Here is a 23,317-nt window from a genome sequence, read left to right on the forward strand (position 1 = left end):
CAGCGCCAGCCCCTAATCAACTTTTAAAACATGCAAAACTATTTCATGTGGGCATGTGTGTGTGAGGTAAAAGTAAAAAGACCTGCGTAGAGATGATACTAAATTTAACACAGTGGTTCCCTTTGGTGGAGGCAGGAAGAGAAAGTGAGTATGGGAGGGACACTGGGAAATTCATATATATTTATCCTGACAGATTTCTTCAATTTGGTGATAGATTTATGGCTCTGTTATATTACTTTATTTTTATTTTTTTACAGGCAGAGTGGACAGTGAGAGAGAGAGACAGAGAGAAAGGTCTTCCTTTGCCGTTGGTTCACCCTCCAATGGCCACCGCGGCTGGTGCGCTGCGGCCGGCGCACCGCGCTGATCCGATGGCAGGAGCCAGGTGCTTCTCCTGGTCTCCCATGGGGTGCAGGGCCCAAGGACTTGGGCCATCCTCCACTGCACTCCTGGGCCACAGCAGAGAGCTGGCCTGGAAGAGGGGCAACCAGGACAGAATCCGGCTCCCTGACCAGGACTAGAACCCGGTGTGCCGGTGCCGCAAGGCAGAGGATTAGCCTAGTGAGCCGCGGCGCCGGCCTGTTATATTACTAACACCTTCAGTTATATCTCCAATATTTAATGAAAAGAAAGATCAGTTGTACACAGAAGTCGCATCCCGCACGAGGCCAGGATCTCCAAGCTGAGGGAGCTCCCTGTGGCCGCGCACAGCGCGAAGGAAGCTGGGAGTCTCATGTTGCTCACCTTGACAGTCCCTTCACCACGAAGACTTTGTTGGAATGCTGCTTCTCCAGTTTGCTCATCACCTCGTACAGCTGGTGGTTCAGCTGGAGCCAGCCAGGAAGAAAAGGACAGTCAGATGGGACCCCGTCCCCGACCCCTCCTCCAGACAGTTCCCCAGGAAAACCTCCTCGGGCCTCCCACTCTGCTCAGCCATTCCCCCTCCTCTCTGTAGCAGAACAGTCCGGTACTTGTCCCAGCAACCTTCCTGCTCCCTTCTCCTACCCTCCGCCTCTCCCGTCAGCAGACTGGCAGCTTCTCACGGCAGGCTCCCTAAGCGTTTGGTTTCACCTGCTAGCTTCTTTAGTGCTCCAGGGAATGAAAACTCCTTGTCTAATGTTAGCCAGGCAAATCCAACCCGCCAAAAGACACCGCGGCAAGTACTGTGTGTAGCTGAGTGTGAATATAATTAATACTGTAGCAGCAAAGAATCCGGAATTTCCAGGACTAGGAAAGACCTCATGAGGTCACGTCCCCTGCCAGGACCAGTGGTGTTCAAGCCCCATTACCCGGAGAAAGCTGCCTTGTGCTCAAGTCCTGGCATCCCTGCTCCCCAGCACAGGAGAGACTGCACTTGGGTCTAACACATAGGCCTAACCCCTTTACTCATCCTAAGGCTCAAGTTGAGATGTTCGCATTCAGTTGTTAATGGAGCCGGAGAGGGCTCTCTGAGGGAATTTACAAATACATGCATACATATGTACTTTAATACAGAGTTCACCACAGACTATCAAACGCAATAAGTCAAAATCTGTGATGCCAATATGAATGCTAAAATACATTATGTAACTGAGGGCTACCTTCAAATTTACTAGAAAAGCCCACCAGGATCGCAGGTGACCGGATGCTTCTCACCTTGCTCATCTCCCTGTAGAAGACGTCCCTTAGGTTGGAAATGTTCTGGAAGATGGTCACATAACAGCCAACGCGACTACGAGGAAGCAAAATAACAAATACGGGAAAGGAGGTCTTTGAAACAGGCTTGGAGAAGCTTAAGCTAAACTCGGCGACCACCAAGGCTGCTCAGAGAAAGCACCCACATCCTAGATTCGGGGTGCTCTGGCATCTGGGTTCATCAGAGGAGTACGCCCAGCTGTCAGAAGCAGGAGGGCCGGGGAGACAGCACCAGACTAGGCTGAAACCAAAGTTTAACCGACCTCTAGTCCCAGGAACCTATGTGGTTCAAGCACTTGAGGTACTGAAATAGACATGAAAGTGCTTTGAAGAATTTTTAAAAGGGTTGTATAGGCCGGCGCCACGGCTCACTAGGCTAATCCTCGGCCTGTGGCGCTGGTACTCCGGGTTCTAGTCCCAGTTGGGGTGCCAGGTTCTAGTCCCGGTTGCTCTTCTTCCAGGCCAGCTCTCTGCTGTGGCCCGGGAGTGCAGTGGAGGATGGCCCAAGTGCTTGGGCCCTGCACCTGCATGGGAGACCAGGAGGAAGCACCTGGCTCCTGGCTTTGGATCAGCATGGCATGCTGGCTGTAGCGGCCATTTTGGGGGGTGAACCAATGGAAGGAAGACCTTTCTCTCTGTCTCCCTCTCTCACTGTCTAACTCTGCCTGTCAAAAATAAAATAAAAAATAAAGGGTTGTATAAATATAGGGCCATATAATTATAATTATTACAATAAGTAGTTATCCTTTCTCTTCATGCAATTCAGGATTTCTGTGCCTATGTATACATCAATGGAAATTCCCATAAATGAATTGGAAAACTTTACTTTTAAATAAACTGTGTTAAATCTTGATTTGATTTAAATCAGGAGCCAAATAATTAATGCTTTACAATACATGTAGTCATTAAAAATGCTCCATCATACACAGACTCATATCGAGTGATAATAAAAATACTCTGACTACAACTGTATCAAAGTACAAAGTTTCTTTAAAACATTACTGGAAAAATGGAACTAAGAGATAAGTTTATTTTAGCACAAAAAAATTTCACAATAGGTATTTTCCATGTGCTTTTTTGAAGACCCCCTCATCTATCTTGTGCAATAAAAAGAAAATAGGATACAAATGGAGTTTCTGCTCAGATTTCTCTTCCAGTGTTGATCATTAAAGTCTAAAACACTTTCATCTGCTGTGGAGCAAAAACCCCCTCATTAGTGCACGCCGTCATCCCACAGTTTATCTCCTAAGTGAATCTGGAAGTTTCCTAACCAAGCCTGTTTCAAACAATACCCACTTGGGCATGAGAGCAGACACTCGTGACATGAATGACCACGGCTGTTTCCCTGCCAAGATCTCTCCTACCCAAGAAGCAACTTGTCTTCAAACCCTGAACAGCTGGCAGGGTGAGCTGGACTACAGATGAAGCAGCCAGGGTCCAGAAAACAGGTGGCTTGTCTACCATCAGGCAGCAGCTTAGGGTAGGCTGGGGTGGCACCCCGCTCTTCCACTTGTGCGTGAGCTGCAGGCGTCAGCCCTTTCCTGAATCTTACACATTACCTATTGTAAAGAACAGGCAGCTCCTCCAGCAGTTCCTGGTTCAGATCTTCAAACACAGTCTGGGCTTTGTTGAACTCTTCCTCTGCCTAGGTGGGAGAAAAGACAAGAAAACCACCCTCATCCTCAACCCAGGGCTAGAAGTGCCTCCTTTGTTCTCTGCATTTTTTCTTCAGGGAGGAGGCTGACTTGGAGCCACGCTGCTCCTTCCCCACACCCATGCGTCCCCAGCCTCAACACATGACTGGCCTTGCAGCGTCAGTGCCGGAGGGAACAGGATTCTCTTCAGACACCGGGTGCTTGATTATCACTCCCTAGGTCCATCTCAGCCCTTGCACTTGCTGCCCCTCTGCGAGGAGGAAGAGACGGCAGGTCTCAGCAGGTGCTTTTACCTTGGCAGTCTTGGCCTCATCCTTCTTCTTGGCATTCTGCACTGCCTCCAGGTGGTGTCGGGCACTGTCATAGTCCACAAGCTTCCGGCCCCGCTTCGCAATTCTCTCCTGACCCGGGGTAGTGAGAAAGGGTGTGGGTCTTCGTTTCTCGGTAGTATCGGGATGTAAGCAACACAGCGCCAAGCAGAGATGCAAGATGCCTGCGCCCTACTATCAGACTTCATTTTCTAACAGGGTTTCACGTCCAGAGGGTCCTCACTATCTGGGAAGAATAGGGATCCTCAGGGGAGATGGAGTAAGGGTAGTCCTACAGAGCACATGGAAATCACGTTCAACTTTCAAGTTTTCTATGAGCTCATTATACACCGGGTCAGCCTTCAGGAGAAGTAACCTTGAGAAACCCACTAAATTGAAAGTCTCAGTCCCAAATCTGTCATTCATTAACCTGTGGCCTAGGGCACGCATGACACATCTCTTCTGAAGCCTCAGGAGCCCTATCTGCCCTATGTCAGTGTTGTTTTATGGAATTTCTGAAATTGAAAGTCAGAAAGAGAGACAGAGATCTCCCATCTTCAGTTCACTCCCCAAATGACTGCAACAGCCAGGGCTGGGCCAGGCTGAAGCAGGGAGCTGGGAATGCAACCTGGGTCTCCCATGGGGGTGGCAGGGACCCAAGTACTTGAGCCGCCACCTGCTGCTTCCCAGAGTGTGCATCAGCAGGAAGCTAGAACTGAGAGCAGAGCCCAGACCTGAGCCTAGACATTCCAACAGGGGGTGCAGCCGTCCCAAGGGTGTCTTAACTGCTGCACCAAATGGTCATCCTGATTAATTTAAAAATTATTTTGAGAGGGAGAGAGAAGGAGGGAGGGAGGGAGGGAAGGAGGGAGGGAGGGAGAGAGGGAGGGAGGGACTTCCCAAATGCCTGGAGCCAGAAACGCAATCTAGATCTCCCAATGTGAGTAGCAGGAACCCAGTCACTTGAGCTAGCACCACTGTCTTTCAGGGTTTGCATTAACAGAATGCTGGAGTCAGAAGCGTGGAGCCAGGAATCAAACCCCGGCTCTCTGATGTGGGACACAGGCGTCTTAACTGCGAGGCTAAATGTCCACACCCAAGTGCTACTTTAAAGATCAAATGCTCAACATCAAGTGCTTTGACACTAAGGCATAGTGGAAATAGTGAACTATTATGAGTGCTGTAATCAAGTCCACTCAGTCTCATCTGGACTACAAGGAGAAGCAAATCATGGCACTGGCCTGCCTCATTCTCTGAATCACAGACAGAATTTGAAAAGATCTGGGTGATTATCTTGCCCGACTTCCTATCAATACAACAGCTGAGATAAGAAGCAGTTCAACTTCTGCTGGAGCACAGAGCAGACAACTGTACAGGAGTATGTGGTCTATCCATTTGCGTGCATAAGCGAATTCCGACTCCGCTTCCTGGAATAGGCTGAACTGCGCTTTCACCTTACAGTTTCACGTGTTTGAAGACAATTATGACTCCTCCTCCAAATGTCCTCTTCCGTATAATAAACATCTCTAGTACCATCAGCTGTTTCTCACAGCTAAAACAGATACCCTAACCCGGATCTACTTCAAAAGCAGCCCAAATCTAGCTCACTGACACCTAAGTGGAAACACACCATCACGCCACCTCTGCTCTCCACTGTACCTCCTGCCTAACCCTCTAACCTGTCCCCAGCTTCATTTCTAACCATGGGCTCTAACTCTACTTGTAATGCTTAACCCAACATGTTCTCTCACCCACATGGGCCATCCATAACGCAGCCTTGGTTCTGTAAATTAAGTACCTTAATCTCGCCAAACTGGGCCACATAGTTTTCCATGGTCCTCAAGGCCTGGTCAGACAGTTTCTCTTCATAGTCTTCCCAAAGGAGATCATTATTCTATGGGAGAGAAACACAGGGTGGGGAGGGCTCAACTTCTCAGCCACCTACCAGGGCAATACCCAAATTCTACCTGAAACAAACTCTTTTTTTGTAGTACTATATTTAGAATACCATGTTGGATTCTGTGGAAGAGAGAGGAAGGAGCAAGGAACTGGACATTGGTTCAGGGATTAAGAACAGCAACACATGGGCATAGCCCCGAGCCCTACAGCTTGGAGGACAGAGAAGTGTGGGAGCAAATGACTGCACGAGGAGAGTTTTCAAAGCCAACACACCTTCAGGCAGCAAAACTTCTGTACGGAATTAAAGAGGAGGAAAGGTCAAGACCAGAGGAGTTCACAGATGAGGAAAAACTTGTCATTACCTGAAGAGTCGCAGGTTCTCCCTGCTACCCAGTGACGGGGGCTACATACATGGACAGTGAGCTGTTCTCCGGTCTTCTTGCATGGAGAAGCCAAGCTGAGCTGGCGGTGAGAACAGCAGTGAGGGCGGAGGAGCCGCGCAGCCCAGGCTGCCCTTACCCCCATGATGGCCTTGAGCTCCTCGTGGCCGTCCCACTCGCTGCTGTAGATCTCCTGCAGGGTTTCCGACACCCTCTTGGAACTCTCATGCATCACTGAAAGGAGACAGTTCAGTCTTACTCGATGGTTCCCTGAAAGCCGCTTGTTGTAATCACATGGCTGACAAATCAGTGGGTCGCTGTAGGTGGCTTAGGTAGCAGTAAGGGAGCTGGACTAGGTTGAGATCGGAAAAGTCACTTTCTAGGGCCACAGAGACCCAGGAATCCAGAGTAGACAGTGGTAAAGACAAAACAAAACAGAAAAAACGCTGGCATGGTGTGGGGAGCAACTCGGACTAGACTAAGTTACTGGAATTAAGACTTATTCTATGCATCTGCTCTCCCACAATATGGCGCTGAGAAGGGAGAAACAGCTTCTACACAGCTGCCTCCAGTTCAACCAATAAACTGTAGGACCTGCTCCTGATTGGAGGAGAGCAGCGTACTCGGCGTGTGGGTAGCAGAGTTGGGATTGGCGGAAGAGGACTATAAAGGAGGAGAGAGACACTATGCACCAGGAACATCTAAGGGGAACACCTGAGGAACACCTGTGCAGCCCCCGAGAGAGCCGGCCAGCGGTGTGCCGCTCCCCCACGGAAGTGGGGAATGTGGCAGGGGGAACCGCCCTTCCATGGAGGTGGAAGGGTCGGAAGCCAACCCGGGAAGAACCAGCAGCAAACCCGGGAAGGGCCGAGCAGATGAAAGAACAGTGCAGGGTCCTGTGTCGTTCCTCCACGAAGAGGGGGAGCGACAACATGGATGTTTCCCCCAGCCCCTGGGCCTCCTCGCAGCTGCATAAATACCCTGTGCAGCAATACATACCTTTGACTGCACCAAGGAAGTTCTTCAGGTCCTTGTATAGCTTTTGGCCTTCTGCCTGAAAGGAGAAAGCCTTTGGTTTCCAAATATGCCCCAGATGTCCAGATGTCAAAGTCAAAAAGTAGGTTAAAGGAGAAATAACTCCCAGAATTTCCTCAAATATTCACAATTCTTACAAATTGGCCATTGTCTTAAGATTTGTTTATTTACTTGAAAGGCAGAGTGAGAGAGAGAAAGGGAGAGGGAGGGATAGATTCTACCTGCTGGCTCATTCTCCAAATGGCTGCAACACCCCGGGCTGGGCCAGGTTGAAGCCAGGAACCAGAACTCCAACAGGGTCTCCCACATGGGTAGCAGAGACCTACACACTTAAGCCATCATCTACTGCTTTCCAGATGCATTAGCAGGAAGCTGGGTCAGAAGTGGAGTAGCCAGCACTTAAATTGGCACTCCAATATTGAATGTGGGTGTTGTAACTGGCATCTAACCAATACCACCACATAACTACTCCAGTCTTTTTCTTTTCTTTTTTAAATATTTATTTGTTCACTTGAGAGAGTTACAGAGAGAGAGACAGAGAGAGACAGAGACAGAGACAGAGAGAAGGAGGTCTTCCATCTGCTGGGCCAGGCCAAAGCCAGGAGCCAGGAACTTCTTCCAGGTCTCCCACATGGGCCCAAGCACTTGGGCCAACTTCTGCTGCTTTCCAAGGCACATTAACAGGAAGCTGGATCAGAAGAGGAGCAGCTGGGACTTGAACCGGTGTCCATATGGAATGCCAGCATTGCAGGCTGGGGTTTAACCCACTGTGCCACACACCAGCCCCCAGTCTTTACTTTCTTTTCTTTTAAAGATTTATTTTATTTATTTGAAAGGCAGAGTTACAGAAAGAGGGAGAGACAGAAAGAGAAAGAGAGAGAGAGAGAGAGAGAGAGAGAGAGAGAGAGAGAGGTCTTCCATCCACTGGTTCACTCCTCAAATGGCTGCAATGGCCGGAGCTGAGCTGATCCGAAGTCAAGAGCCAGGAGGTTCTTCTGGGTCTCCCACATGGGTACAGGGGCCCAAGAACTCGGGCCATCTTCTGCTGCTTTCCTAGACGCATTAGCAGGGAGCTGGATCGGAAGTGGAACAGCCGGGACTCGAACTGGTGCCCACATGGGATGCTGGTGCTTCAGGCCAGGGCTTTAGCCCGCTGCGCCACAGCACTGGCCCAGTCCTTACTTTCTTTACCAATAAGCTGTCAGTTGTCTGGGGCCAGTTTTTAAGTTGAGGGATTATACTAACATGTATTCTTTCTTGTTTGTTCTCTCATCTAGTGAATCAGAGCCCACGTCAAGTTCTTCTGTTGAGACTTAAGTGTCCTCTGCATGACAATCTTAGTGAGATCCCCTGACTCACGCCCTCCTTTCTGGGTAAATTGCCACCATCCTCTGCGGACCCGTCTCTTCCTTCTCTGAACCCTCACAAAGGCCTCCCTCGCCTCCTCCAAAGTTCTTCTCTACTTCACCCCACTTCACCCTTTCCTACGTCCCCACTGTTCTTCCAAGGAGCCTCACTCACTTTCCTGTTCCAACCTCAATATCCTCGTCTAGGGTTCTATCTGCCCACCCCTACTCCCGTCTTTGTGCCTGTGTCTGAATTCTCATTACTGAAGACTAGGACCTGCCAAGTGCAGACTAGGTCTCCTCCTCTCTCCAAAAAGGAAAGGTGTAGAAAGACAGGAAGGTATCATTAAGAGTTAGAAGTTCAAATCTGGGGTCGGCGCTGTGGCACAGCTGATAAAGCCGCCACCTGAGGTGCTGGCACCCCATATGGGTGTTGGTTCGAGTCCTGGCTGTTCCACTTTCGATCCAGCTCTCTGCTATGGCCTGGGAAAGCAGTGGAAGATGGCCCAAGTGCTTGGGCCCCTGCACCCATGCGGGAGACCCAGAAGAAGCTCCTGGCTCCTGGCTTTGGATCAGTCAGGCTCCTGCCATTGTGGCCATTTGAGAAATGAAACCAGCAGATGGAAGATCTCTCTCTCTGTAACTCTGCCTTTCACATAAATAATTAAAAAAAAAAAAAAAGAAGAAGAAGAAGAAGAAGAAGTTCAAAGCTCAACCTGAGATGAACTGCTTTTATCTGAACCCTGACATGTATTTGTCTAGCTTCTGCTTCTTAAATGCCTCCAGGAACCAGAAACCAAACGTCTTGCCGGACAGCTCTGCTTCCTTTTAGAACAGCTCTTTCTGGAGTTGCGGCCCAGCCGTCTTGGGCTGGCCTCCTTCCTCTTCTGCGTGTGTCTGAGGACAACCTTCACATGCTTTTCACCAAGCTTCTTCCCCAGGTTTCCTCATTGCTCCCCATGGTGGGGTTAAAGCCCCTTCCCATCCTAGTCTCTTTCCTGTGTGTAAACTCTGATTTCTCAAGTGCAGTGGAGAAGTAGCTGAGTGGCATTTTGGAGTGTGGGACTGAACTGACAGGTGCAGGCCACTTCAAGGTACTTTTCAGGGCCAGCCTATAGGTTACAGGATGGCCAAGATGAAAACCAACATACATTATGCGGTATACCATAAATACACGTCATGAACTTGCTATGACAAGTCAATAACTTTGTTATCTGCTGTGTCCATTCCCAGACAGCCATACCAAGAGTATAAAAAAATTACAGGAGAGAAAAATGAAAATTCCATTCTAATGACCTAAATGTTTTCCCTGTGGAGATCTTTGGGAAAAGTTCACTATTATTTGATTTTAGCAGCAGAAAACCCAATTTACTCAAATAAATAAAGAAAACTAGACTGATTATTTCATCCATCTTCTTGCCTCCAGCACTCATTTCTACGCCAGTCCAAGCTTTTGACCATACTTCATGTTAAAACTCTCTCTTAGCAGCCATTTAGTCTAGCAGTTCAGGGACTGTGTCCCACGTCACAGTGCCTGGGCTTGATTCTTGACCCCGGCTTCTGACTGCAGCTTCCTCTAATGCACACTCTGGAAGGCAGCAGTGACAGCTTAAGTCATCATCCGTGCGGGAGACCCGGATTGAGTTCCCTGCTCCCGGCTTCCGTCTAGTCCAACCCTGGCCCTTGTAGGTATTTGGGAGAATGAGAGAGTAGGCAGGAGCTCTGTCCCTCAGACAAACAAATAAATGAAAATTAAATGGGGACCGATGCTGTGGTGCAGTGGGTTAAAGGTGTGGCCTGCAGTGCCAGCAACCCATATGGGCACCAGTTCGAGTCCTGGCTGTTCCACTTCTGATCCAGCTCCCTGCTAATATACCAGGGAAAGCAGTGGAAGATGGCCCTAGTGCTTGTGGCCCTGCACCCACACGCAAGACCTGGACGAAACTCCTGGATCTTGGCTTCGGCCTGGCCCAGCCCTAGCCACTGCAGCCATTTGGGGAGTGAACCAGCAGATGGAACATCTTGTAACTCTGCCTTTCAAAGAAATAAGCAAATCTTAAAACAAAACAAAAAAAAAAAAAAAAAAAGAGAGAAAGAGAAAGAGAAATGACAAAGGAAGAGGCAAATTCAGAGAGAACTGGTAAAAGCCAAGCCACTGAACTTGGTAAATGAAAGTCACTGGTGACCGGGCCGGCGCCGTGGCTCACTAGGCTAATCCTCCACCTAGCGGCGCCGGCACACCAGGTTCTAGTCCCGGTCGGGGCGCCGGATTCTGTCCCGGTTGCCCCTCTTCCAGGCCAGCTCTCTGCTGTGGCCCGGGAGTGCAGTGGAGAATGGCCCAAGTCCTTGGGCCCTGCACCCCATGGGAGACCAGGAGAAGCACCTGGCTCCTGGCTCCTGCCATCGGATCAGTGCGGTGCGCCGGCCGCGGCGGCCATTGGAGGGTGAACCAACGGCAAAGGAAGACCTTTCTCTCTGTCTCTCTCTCTCACTGTCCACTCTGCCTGTCAAATAATAATAATAATAATAATAATAATAAAAGAAAGTCACTGGTGACCTTGAGAAAGCACTTTCAATACCATATTATAGGGGCCAGCACTGTGGCCTGAAGCACTGGCATCCCATATGGGTGCCGGTTCGAGTCCCAGCTGCTCCTCTTCCGATCCAGCTCTCTGCTATGGCCTGGAAAAGCAGTAGAAGACGGCCCAAGTCCTTGGGCCCCTGCACCTGCTTGGGAGATCCGGAAGAAGCTCCTGGCTCCTGGCTTCAGATGGGTGCAGCTCTAGCCGACACGGCCAACTAGGGAGTGAATCATTGGATGGAAGACCTCTCTCTCTCTCTCTCTCGCTGCCTCCCCTCTCTCTGTGTAACTCTTTCAAATAAAGAAATAAATCTTTTTTAAAAAATAGCATATTAGAGACAGATTCAGTCTGCTAACAAAATTCAGAAATACTGAGCACCCGCAGGAAGGAGGTCTCACTTGCTCCTTGTTTTCTTTCCTTCACAGAAAAAAGTACAGATGTCTAAGTTGTTGAATGTGCACAATGCCTTTTATTTTCTTAAAGATTTATTTATTCATTTGGAAGCCAGAGTTATAGAGAGAGGGAGATACAGAAAAACAGAGAGAGAGAGAGAGTGAAAAAGAGTGAAAGAGAGAAAGAGAGAGAGAGAAAGAATTTTTCATCCACTGGTTCACTCCCCAGATAGCTGCAACAGCTAGAACTGGGCTGGTCTGAAGCCAGGAGCCAGGAGCTTCTTCCAGTCTCCCAGGCTGGTGCAGGGGCCCAAGGACTTGGGCCACCTTCTACTGCTTTGCCAGGCCACAGAAGAGAGCTGGATCAGAAGTAGAGCAGCCGGGACTCGAACCGGCACCCATAAGAGACATTGGTATCCCAGGCAGCGGCTTTACCTGCTAACCACAATGCCAGCCCCCACAATGCCACAATGTCCGTCCGTCCATCCTTCCTTCCTTCCTTCCTTCCTTCCTCTCTCTCTCTCTCTTTCTTTTTGACAGGCAGAGTGGACAGTGAGAGAGAGAGAGAGAGAGAAAGGTCTTCCTTTTTTCCGTGGGTTCACCCCACAATGGCTGCTGCGGCCGGCGCACCGCACTGATCCGATGGCAGGAGCCAGGTGCTTCTCCTGGTCTCCCATGCGGGTGTAGGGCCCAAGGACTTGGGCCATCCTCCACTGCACTCCTGGGCCACAGCAGAGAGCTGGCCTGGAAGGGGAGCAACCGGGACAGAATCCGGCGCCCCGACTGGGACTAGAACCTGGAGTTCTGGTGCCACAGGCGGAGGATTAGCCTATTGAGCCATGGCGCCGGCCCTCAATGTCTTTTAAACATGGGTAAGGTTAAGTGTAAGTTTAAGAGTTCTGAAATGTGATAATCTAGGTTTTGAAAGTTTGAAAGAGTTTTGGGGATTACAAAAATTAAATATTTCTAATTATTTTTAATGAAAAGAATGTGGATTCAGCTTTTATTGCTTCACTATAAAATTTTGATTTAAAATATATATTTGAATAATAAAAGCTATTAAACTATCTTGCATGATTTCTACAATGACAGTCTTAATTTTCTCTCCCATTTGATATTACATAGCCTGAAAAATCAGATCAGGAATCAAGGCTACCATGTATGCTTGTTCACTATCTAGACAAGGGGCAGTATCTACATCATAGCTGAGAAAATGTGAATGCCTTTTGCCCTCCACTGTACCTCACGAAAGTCAATCTCCATCTCTATCTTTCAGAATCACACCTCTTAGGGTCCAGTGCTGTGGTGCAGTGGGTTCGCTGGTTCTCATGATGGACTGCTTGTTCAAATTTCAAGTACTTGGCTTCTGATCTAGCTTCCTGTTAATGCCCAGGAAGGCACTGGAAGAGGCCCAAGTACCTGGGCCCCTGCCACCCATGGGGTAGACTAGGATGGAGTTCCTGGCTCCTGGCTCTGGCCTGCTCAGCCCTGGCTGTTGTGGCCATCTGGGGAATGAACCAGCAGATGGAAGCTCTCTCTCTCTCTCCCTCTCCTTCTCCATCTTTCACATAAGTAGTCCTTAACAACAACAACAAAACCATGCGTCTTAGGCACAAAGTTCTTCCTTTATGTACTTGCTCTTTCCTGTGTGTGAGTGTGGAGATGGCAACAGTGGAAGAGGAGCAGAGGGTAACAGGACATCCCTGGGTATCACTGAATTTCTCTCATCCATCTGTTCTCCCCTACAGTGACTCCCAGCTGAATACTCCCAGGATCTTTCTCCTTGCCTGAAAGATCTGACTCCCACAGTCTAAGGTTCTCTTTTGTCTGGGAGAAACTTGGCTCTACCCCCAACGAGCAAGCTAAACCACTTCTCTGCCTTCAGCTTCCTCATCTATAAATGCAGGGTAAGGCTGTTTCTAGCTTTAAATTGTATGATTTTTATCACTTCTGCTCTCTCAATCCTTGCCAAATTCTTGGCACTGCCATTAAGAGTCTGAGTCAGTCTTCCCACCCATTATGCAAACAGTCCCAGCCCTCAGTTAATGAACCACTCATGGGGAAGCTTGCCCTAAGCATGTGGCTAGTCAGAGCTAGGTCCTAGGACACGGCTGTGCTTAGGATGGGGCAGAAGGTACTTGTCCTGGGCTTCCTTACTTGCTAGTGAAAAACAGACCCAGAGAAACCCAGACACCGCAAAACAAGGATAAAAAGCATGACCTGAGCAAGTGCTGAAAGTGTTCCGTTTCATGGAGACCCAGGACGGGAAGATGGAACTAGAGGGTTAGATCTGATTATAAAGGCAATGAGCTGGAAGCAGTTGTCATTATAGAAATAAGATTAAAGTCCTGCTTCAGGAAAATAATTCTTCCTATACATTTTTTAAAAATATTTATTTTATTTATTTGAAAGGCAGTATGTGTGTGTGAGAGAGAGAGAGAGAGAAACTTCCAGTCACTGGTGCACTCCCCAAACAGCCACAACAGCCGGGGCTGATCCAGGCTGAAGCCAGGAGCCCAACATGGAGCTGGATCAGAAGCAGAGCAGCAGGACTCAAACTGGCACACTGCTCTGAATGCCTGCGTTGCAAGCAGCAGTTCCACCCACTGCACCACACCACTGGCCCACTCTGCAACATGTTTTGAAGAGAGGGTACAGGAGAAGCACGCAGAGCCTCAAAGAAAAAGCACCCATGGAGACGTGATCTGGAAGCTGGGCAAATGGCAAGGCCGTGAAAGCCAGCTGGGAAGTCAGGAGTGACGGCAAGAGCTCCTAGTCAAAAGTTGATGTATGGGATGCCAGCACTGTGGCGCAGCGGATTAAAGCCCTGGCCTGCAGCGCCAGCATCCCATATGGGCGCCAGTTCTAGTCCTGGCTGCTCCTCTTCTGATCCACCTCTCTGCTATGGCCTGGGAAAGCAGTAGAAGATGGCCCAAGTCCTTGGGCCCCTGCACCAGTGTGGGAGACCTGGAAGAAGCTCCTGGCTTCAGATCGGCGCAGCTCCAACCATTTCAGCCATCTGGGGAGTGTACCAGCGGATGGAAGACCTCTCTCTGTAACTCCGCCTTTTAAACAAACAAATAAATCTTTAAAAAAAAAAAGTTGATGCACAAGCTGACTATAGGTGAGGGACAGGCACATGAGCAACTACTTCACTTTCCATCCCTTCACCCTGCCTTCCTCCTTCCTGCTCATCTCAGTCACCCCACATCCAGCCTTGGGACCTCACAGCACTGTCACTGCTGTCCTCTTTAAACTGTGACAGCCTCCAGGGCAGGCGTGCTGTTATTCATGTGGAAGCCCCAACATTAGCAAAAGTGGCTGGCATTCAGCAGGTACTCATGAGATGTCTGTTCAATGACCTTACCAAAAATATCCAAGGCCAGCACTGTGGCTCAGCAGGTAAAGCCTCTGCCTGTGGCGCCAGCATCTTATATGGGCACCAGCTTGACTCCCGGCTGTTCCACTTCCTATCCGGCTCCCTGCTGGTGGCCTGGGAAAGCAGTGGAAGATGGCCCAAGTCCTTGGTCCTTTCATCCGTGTGGAGGCCCGGAAGAAGCTCCTGGCTCCTGGCTCCTGGCTTTGGATCGGCCCCGCTCCAGCTGTTGCGGCCATTTGGGGAGAGAAACAACGGATGGAAGTCTTCTCTCTGTTTCTTCCACTCTCTCTCTGTAACTCTGCCTCTCAAATAAATATTTTTTTAAAAGGAGAATATCCAATAACCATAAAGTTATTATTCTCTCAATAAGATGTTTTCTATATTTCCAACCTAAATGCATTTCATTTCTCAAATATAAAAGATTTCAAAAAGTTCATGGAAAACACTCATTTTGTGTGTATGTGTTTTCTTTTAAAGGTTTATCTATTTATTTGAAAGGCAGAGTTACAGAGAGGCAGAGGCAGAGAGAGAGGTCTTCCATCTACTAGTTCATTCCCCAGATGGCCACAACAGACAGAGCTGGGCCGATTCGAAGCCAGGAGCCTCCTCCAGGTCTCCCACGCAGGTGCAGGGGCCCAAGGACCTGGGCCATCTTCTATTGTTTTCCCAGGCCACAGCAGAGAGCTGGATCAGAAATGGAGCAGCCGGTACCAGAACCGACACCCATATGGGATGCCAGCGCTCCAGGCAGCGGCTTCACCTGCTATGCCACAGCACTGACTCCTACTCACTGTGTTTTAATGCCACATTTCCATGCACTCTCTGAAGTCTCCTCAGGTCTTTATTCCTAGAATGAGGTTCAGATGGAGGGCTTGCACAGGGCATTCTGAGGAAACTTCTTTATTTGAGGCTGGTGCTGTGGCACAGTGGGTAAAGCTGTTGCCTGCGATACTGGCATCCCATATGGACGCCGGTTCAAGTCCCCATGGCTCTGCTTCTTATCCAGCTCCCTGTTACTGGCCTAGGTAAAGCAGCAGCAGATGACCCAAGTCCTTGGGCCCCTGCACCCACATGGGAGACCTGGATGAAGCTCCTGGCTTTAGCCCGGCCCAGTCCTGACCATTGTGGCCATCTGGGAAGTAAACCAGCAGATAGAAGATCTCTGTGTCTGTCCGTCTTTCTCTTGTAACTGACTTTCAAACAAATAAGTAAATCTTTTAAAAAATTATTTATTTATTTGAAAGGTAGATAGAGATCTTCCATCCTCTGGTTCACTCCCAAATCCTTTGGTTCACTCCCCAAATGGCTGCAACAGCCAGGGCTGGGCCAGGCCAGATCCAGGAGCCAGGAATTCCATCCAAACCTCCCACAAGAGTGCAAGAGACCCAAACACTTGAGCCATCACCCGCTGCCTCCCAGGATACACATGAGGAAGAAGCTGGATCAGAAGCAGAGCTAGGGCTTGAATGCAAGCCCTCTGCTATGGGATGTGAGTGTCAAAGCGGTGTCTTAACTTCTGTGCTAAAGGCCACGATTCCTGAAGGCCTTCCCTTCATATCTTACCCTCTACCCACACACTTGCTCAGGCAGAGTGGATCAAGTGTCATAACCTTTCAAAGTAGGTGTCGACTTGCTGATTCTTCTTTTCACGCTGGAGTTAGAAGGGTGATTAGAGGTGTGAAGAGGCGCAAGAAGCCCTTCTGGTGTGGAAGACTTAAACCCCTCACCAGGGTTTAAGTCTGAGTCCCAGTTCTGCAGCTTATACGCTGTGTCACCCTGATTAAATTACTGCATCTTAGTAAGATCCTAGCTCCCCAGGAGTCAGACCAGATCAGTGGTTGTTTAATGCCATTCTCCAACTCACATGGCTACATTGTAATTACCTAGAAAGCTTGATGCAAAACACAGACCCCAGAGCCAGTGAGCACCTATGGCTGTTAATATCACACAAAAAGGGAGACAATCAGACACATTCTTCCTGAAGGAGGAATGACACCCATGAAGTATTCCTCTCCTGCCACTCAAACAGGAACCAAAATCTGAACCTCATCAGGTTCCTCAATCTATCAGCTTATGGTAAAAACAAGAGACAGAAGAACAAATTAAACAACACCATGGTGGGAGCAGGTATTGGCCTAGCAAGCAAGACATCTGTGTTCCATGTTAAAGTGCCTGGGTTCAATTCCTAGCTCTGCCTATTGACTCCAACTTCCTGCCAGCACAGAGCCTGGAAGCCAGGAGTGATGGCTAAGAAGTTGGGTCCCTGCTACACACATGGGAGACCTGGACTGAATTCTTGGCTTCTGGCTCCAGTCCCAGCTATGGTGGGCATCTGAGAAGTGAACAAGCAGATGGGAGTTCTCTCTCCTATTCTTTCCTTCTCACTTTCCTTTCTCTTTCAAATTAAAAAAGCAAAACAACATTATGGAGATTCAATCAGAAAATATAGGCTGTGAACAAATTATTGTGTATGAACAAATGAACTGCAATAAGGGAGAGATTAGAAACGCACAGATCAAGAGAATTAACCTTAATCTCAGAGATGTAAACATGTAAACAAATTGTTCACTTAAACTGTAAACAACTGTTGACATTATAACAGGGAAATCTGAACATTGGTATTTTATGATATTAAGGAATGATGCTGTCTTAAAATTTGGTTTTTTTTTTAAAGATTTATTTTATTTTATTTGAAATGCATAGGTACAGAGACAGAGAGAGGGAGATATATATATATAGAGAGAGAGAGGTCTTCCATCTGCTGGTTCACTTCCCAAATGGCTCCAATGGCCAGAGTTAGGCCAGGCTGAAACCAGGAGTCAGGAGCTTCATCTGGGTCTCTTATGTAGGTGCAGGAGCCCAAGCACTTAGGCCATCCTCTGCTGCTTTCCCAGGCACATTGGCAGAGAGCTGGATTAGAAGTGGAGCAGCCAGGACTCAAACCATGGGATGCCAGCATTACAGGCACTAGCTTAACCCACTACACCACAATGCTGGCCCCTTTTCTTTCTTTCTTTTTTTTATTTGAAGGGCAGAGAGATAGAGACAGAGGCTAAAAATAGAGATCTTCCATCCACTGACTTATTTCCCAAATGTCCACAATAGTCAGGCCTGGGCCAGGAGGAAGCCAGGAGCCCAGAACTGAATCTAGGTCTCCCACGTGGATGGCAGGGACCTAACGTGAGCCATCACCGCTGCTTCCTAGGTATACATTAGCAGGAAGCTGGATCAGAAGCAGAGTCCCAAACCCAGGACTCTGATACTGGATACAGATGTCCCAAGCAGCACCTCAACTACTATACCCAATACCAGCCTGAAATGCTTTGGGTTTTGTTGTTGTTTTTGTTTAAGACAGCACCAAAATGTTTCAGTACAATATTTAATCCAAAATATCTGAAAGGTTACCTGTATCATGTTAACCGAAAAAAGCAAGTTGCAAAAGCATATACATGGAATCATCTCACTTCTATAAACCTCACATTCATTTACTGTGGATATATTTAGATATAATACACATACAGAAGAAAGTAATTGTAGGGGCTGGCATTGTGGTGCAGTATGTTAAGCCAAGCCTGCAATGCTGGCCATCCAACATGAGCACTGGTTTGAGTCCTGGCTGCTCCACTTCCGATCCAGCTCCCTGATAACATGCTTGGGAAAACACATACCACCACAATGCCAGCCCCAGTGTGGTTAAAATTTTTTAAGATTTATTTATTTATTTATTTGAATGAGTCCAGATAGAGAAAGAGAGACAAAGAGAGATCTTCCAGCCACTGGTTAACTCCCTAAATGGCTGCAATGGCAGAAGCTGGGTCGAGACGAAGCCAGGAGCCAGGAGCTGCTTCCTGGTCTCCCACGTGGGTGCAGGGGTCCAAGCACATGGGCCACCCTCTGCTGCTTTCCCAGGCAAATTAGCAGGGAGCTGGATTGGAAGTGGAGTGGCCAGGACTCGAACCAGTGCTCATATGGTGGGCTTTACCCACTACCCCACAGCACCGGCCCTGACAATACACTTTTAATGAGGAAAATAATACAGCTTTTGGAATTGGCTTCATCATAATTGTCGCTCCCCCTCTTCGTGGAGGAACGACACTAGACCCTGCCTAGGTTTCCTATCCGAGTCACGGCACCATTATGTCGCTCCCCCTCTTCGCAGAGGAACGACACAGGACCCTGCACTGTTCTTTTGTCTGCTCGGCCCTCCCCGGGTTTGCTGCTGGTTCTTCCCGGGTTGGCTACCGACCCTTCCACCTCCGTGGAAGGGCGGTTCCCCCTGCCACTTTCCCCACTTCCGCGGGGGAGCGGCACACCGCCGGCCGGCTCTCTCGGGGGCTGCTCAGATGTTCCTTCAGATAGATGTTCCTGGTGCATGTTGTCTCTCTCCTCCTTTATAGTCCTCTTCCGCCAATCCCAACTCTGCTACCCATACGCCGAGTACGCTGCTCTCCTCCAATCAGGAGCAGGATCAGCTCCTGCAGGTCATCACTCAAGTTGGCGAGAGGCAGCTGTGTAGAAGTTGTTACTCCCTTCTCAGCGCCATATTGTGGGAGAGCAGATGCATAGAATAAGTCTTAATTCCAGTAACAGTCTAGTCCAAGTTGCTCCCCACAATAATCAAGACCAGAGAAAAGTGAGCCTGGACACAGATGAAACACAACAACCTGTGAATTGACAAATTACTGAAGCTTGGTGATAAAATACATGTGGCTCATTATATAAGCTTCTCTCCCTTTGGACATATTTGAAGTTTTCCATTTAAAAGATTTCCAGGCAGAGACCTTGCATTTTTAAGTATTTCCCCAAAGTATGTGATACATAGTCAACTACTGAATTAGATGATAGCTAATATCCTTTTACTATAACGTAAGAAATTATTTTCCAATAGCTCAACGAACTGATATTGCATATGAAGAACTGGGCTGGGGGTAGGTGCAGTGGCGTTGTGGGGTTAAGCCGCTACTTGGGACACTCACATCCTGTATCTGAGTGCCTGAGATTGAGTTCCACGTCTACTTCCCATCCAGCTTCCTACTGATGCACCTGGAAGGCAGCAGATGATGGCCAAGTACTTGGGTCTCTGCCACCCACACAGGAGACCCAGATGGAGTTCCAGGCTTCTGGCTTCAGGCTGACCCAGCCCTGGCTGTTGTAGGTATTTATGGAGTCCACCAGTGGATGGAAAATCTTTGTCTCTCTGACACAGTGTCTTTCAGTTAGCTGAACATAAATAAAAATAAACACTAATAAAAGGGAAGTTGGCTGCTCTTTGCCTCTGGTTCCAGGGAAGCAATCGCTAAGACCCATGTCTCATTGTTCACTGTGGTTCCCCAGACCACACCTAAGTTGATGACAAACAAATGACTCAGGACGGTGGCTGGCCAGGCTGGAAAGGTGAGCCATACCGTTTGAGGGCTGAAGCTCAACAAAGATGGTATCAGCCTGATCTTCCCGGGAGAGGAGCGGGCAGGACATTGAGCTCAATCACACGCCAGGGATTCAGTACGTAAAGAAATCTCAAGAGCAGCTCTGGACACTGAGTGACCCTATACCATGTGTATGCGGCTGACAAGGTCCTGAAGACATAGACGCTTCACGTCTGGGAAGCCCCCACCTCATATATCTCTTCATTCAGCTGCTCCTGATTTATAACCTTTATAATAAAAACCATAATTATAAGTAGAGTACTTTCCTGAGTTCTGAGAGTCATTTTAGGAAATCATTAAACTTGAGCTGAAATTTGTAGCCCACATGGCCAGATATGCAGGTGGCCTGGGAATCCTGGAGCAGTTGTAGGGGACTGTGCCCTTAACTTGTAAAATTTGGCCTAACTCTGGATAATGTCAGAATTATATCACAATTAGATGTTCACTTAAGGTACTAAATAATGAGATAATGCATGTAAACCATCCAGCACAGTGCCTTGCACGTGGTAGATGGAAAATAAAATATTCCATGAGGTGAAACCTTTGTTATGTGTTTTTTTTTTAAGATTTGTTTGTTTATTTGAAAGAGTTACAGGGAGATGGGGGAGAAGGAGAGAGGGAGAGAGGGGGAGAGGGAGAGAGGGAGAGAGAGGGAGAGAGGGGGAGAGAGGGAGAGAGAAGGAAAGAGAGAGAAAGAAAGTTATCTTCCATCCTCTGGTTCATTCCCCAAATGGCCACAACAGCCAGGCTGAGCCCGGCTGAAACCAGGGATGAGGATCTCTGTCCAGGTCTCCCATGTGAGTTCTTGGGCCATTTTCTGCTGCTTTTCCAGGAAGCTGGATTGAATGTAGAGCAGCCAGGACATGAACCGGTACCCACATGGGATGCCAGTGTCATAGGTGATGGCTTTACCCACTATGCCACAACACTGGTCCCTATTATCTACTTCTTAAATTTTCTACATGAAATAATCTATACAGCCAGTTGACATAGAAGGAACAGTGAGAATAGGAGGTTTATTGGTGGAAGCTACAGAAGGAAGAATATTATCTTAGAGTTAAGAGCTTAGGTAGGGTAGATGGATTGAACAAAAAGGAAATGAGGGTGGGAGAGAGGCATCTTGGGAAGGTGGGGCTGGCACGGTAGCGCAGTGGGTTAAGCTGCTGTCTGCAATGCCAGCATCCTGTATGAGTGCCATTTTGAGTCCTGGCTGCTCTACTTCCCATCCAGCTCCCTGCTAATGCACCTGGGAAAGCAGCAGAAGATGGGCCAAGTACTTGGGCCCCCACACCCACATGGAGACCTGGATGGCATTCTGGAGTTCTGGGCTCCTGGCTTTGGCTTGAACCAGCCTTGGCTTTGTGGCCATCTGGGGAGTGAACCAGAGGACAGTAGCATGCACTCTCATACTCTCTCCCTCTCTCTATCACTCTTTCAAATGAAATAAACAATAAATAAACAAAAACAAACACTAAGGGGACAGGGGCTCACTTTCACGGGCTTTAAGGACCTGGTGATGCCACTGTACCTTAGAAGAGAACCACTAACAGAAAAGAACACTGCTCTGTCCCCTATAGCCCAGAGGAGACACAAGCAGTGGGCCAGCCTGTGGCGTGGCAGGGAGGAGCTGACAGAGATGTGGGCTGCTGTGTTCTCGGCCACCTGGAGAGCCCTCATGTCTTCTTGCTTCCCCCACACTCCCCTTCCCCAACCTCCAGGTTACCTGTTGTTGGTAGAAGTTGTTGGCACATTGTTCAAACCGTTCGTCTTTGGTTTCTACAGTTTTTCCCAATTTCTGCAGTACCTGGGGATACAAGACAGAAAGGCCCATCAGGTTTTAGTCAAGTCTCTCCCTCCCTCCATATGTGTGTATGTATGTTTCCTTTTAAAAAAATATTTATTTGAAAGGCAGAGAGAGAGAGAGGGGACAGAGAGAAAGATCCATGCACTGGCTCATTCCCTAAATGCCCACAATAGCTAGAACTGGGCCAAGCTGAAGCCAGGAGACTGGAACTCCATCCAAGTTTAAAACTATGTGGGCAACAGGGATCCAAGTATTTGTGCCTTTAGCTGCAGCCTTGCCAGGCACATTAGCAGGAAGCTGGAAATGTTGTAGAATAGCTGGTATCCAAACCAGCATTCTGACATGGGATGCAGGTGCTCCAAGTAGTGGCTTAACCTACTATACCACAAAGCCCGCCCCAAGTGTCTCCATTCTTAATCCAGGGCTTTAGGGCCTTGCTTCTGCGCTTTCTGTGTAGTGGTTAAGATCTAGGACTACTGGAGTTGGACAGATACCGGCTTCCATCTTGGCCTTTCCAGTCAATAGCTAGAAGCCTCTGGGCAAGTCATTTAAACCCCAGAGTCACAGTTTGCAGAACCTCCTTTTCCCTTGATAAAATCACATTTATCTCCTAGAGTTGTTAGGACTAACCAACGTTATGCATGTAAACTGTCAGTGCATGTAAACTGTCAGTGCGGCCCTACAGTGAGCACTCAATACAAATACAATATTGTCATATATAGTTTCACTCTCTTGCATATAAATGCTTGTACTTCCTTTTTGGTTTAGCAGCATCTATTTGTCTCTAACTCCATCTCACTCAGCCTCCAGTCCTGGGTACAGTCTGCCATCTCGCCTGGCTCCACCCCTCCCCCTAACAAAACACTGTTTTCTACCAGAAAGTTGCAAAACCACCTTGTTAAGTGATAACTGCAACTCTTACTTCCTTTCTGTTACCCCTCCCTTCCTTTGCCTCAGATTCGGTTCTTCTTGGAGGGGGCAGAAAAGAGAAAGAAGACAAAACAGCCTACAGTCAAAGGAGGGGGGGTGATGACTGGCACAGACCAATCTCTCCAGTTTCTAAAATGCTCAAGGCTAAAAGGCTTGGAAGGTGTGAAGGTGTGTGCTAAGGGCCTCTGAAGGTGAGTAAGATCACACCCTAGAAACACACCCCAGGGCTCCAGGCTGAGTCATGTGTTAAGGTAGCGGTAGGTCCTTGTGGCGGGTATTTACACCATGCTGAGGGTGTTCTTCTGCAAGGAGACAGCGGGCTTCAGGGAACAGGGTGTATGGACGTTTGTTAGAAGAGTGAATAAATTTTACTTTTGGAGTACTTCCTAATGAGAGTCCACATAACATCACTCCCAATTTGTCTGGCCTGGCAGCTGAGAAGTTGGAATACAGATATTTAGAGGGAAAGAATAAGCGCAAGGACAAGTTAAGTAAATGTGGCAAAAT

At 48.4% G+C, this 23,317-nt stretch overlaps 1 protein-coding gene across 5 annotated transcripts in view; it reads right to left on the reverse strand.

Annotated features, from left to right (window-relative positions):
* Positions 1-23,317, reverse strand: part of BIN2 (bridging integrator 2) — a 43,194-nt gene that overhangs the window by 14,755 nt on the left and 5,122 nt on the right. For 3 of the 5 annotated variants that reach the window (XM_051845477.2, XM_051845476.2, XM_008256471.4), the window contains exons 2-9: positions 21,800-21,880; positions 6,916-6,970; positions 6,056-6,150; positions 5,436-5,531; positions 3,623-3,730; positions 3,234-3,319; positions 1,636-1,711; positions 745-827 (exon numbers count right to left, since the gene is read on the reverse strand). In XM_051845477.2, the coding sequence (XP_051701437.2) occupies positions 745-827; positions 1,636-1,711; positions 3,234-3,319; positions 3,623-3,730; positions 5,436-5,531; positions 6,056-6,150; positions 6,916-6,970; positions 21,800-21,880 (680 nt within the window). The remainder of the gene's footprint in view (positions 1-744; positions 828-1,635; positions 1,712-3,233; positions 3,320-3,622; positions 3,731-5,435; positions 5,532-6,055; positions 6,151-6,915; positions 6,971-21,799; positions 21,881-23,317) is intronic. The other 2 variants (XM_070052252.1, XM_070052253.1) reach the window with 1 other exon arrangement.

The sequence above is a fragment of the Oryctolagus cuniculus genome, chromosome 11, assembly GCF_964237555.1.
Source record: "Oryctolagus cuniculus chromosome 11, mOryCun1.1, whole genome shotgun sequence".
NCBI lineage: Eukaryota > Metazoa > Chordata > Mammalia > Lagomorpha > Leporidae > Oryctolagus > Oryctolagus cuniculus.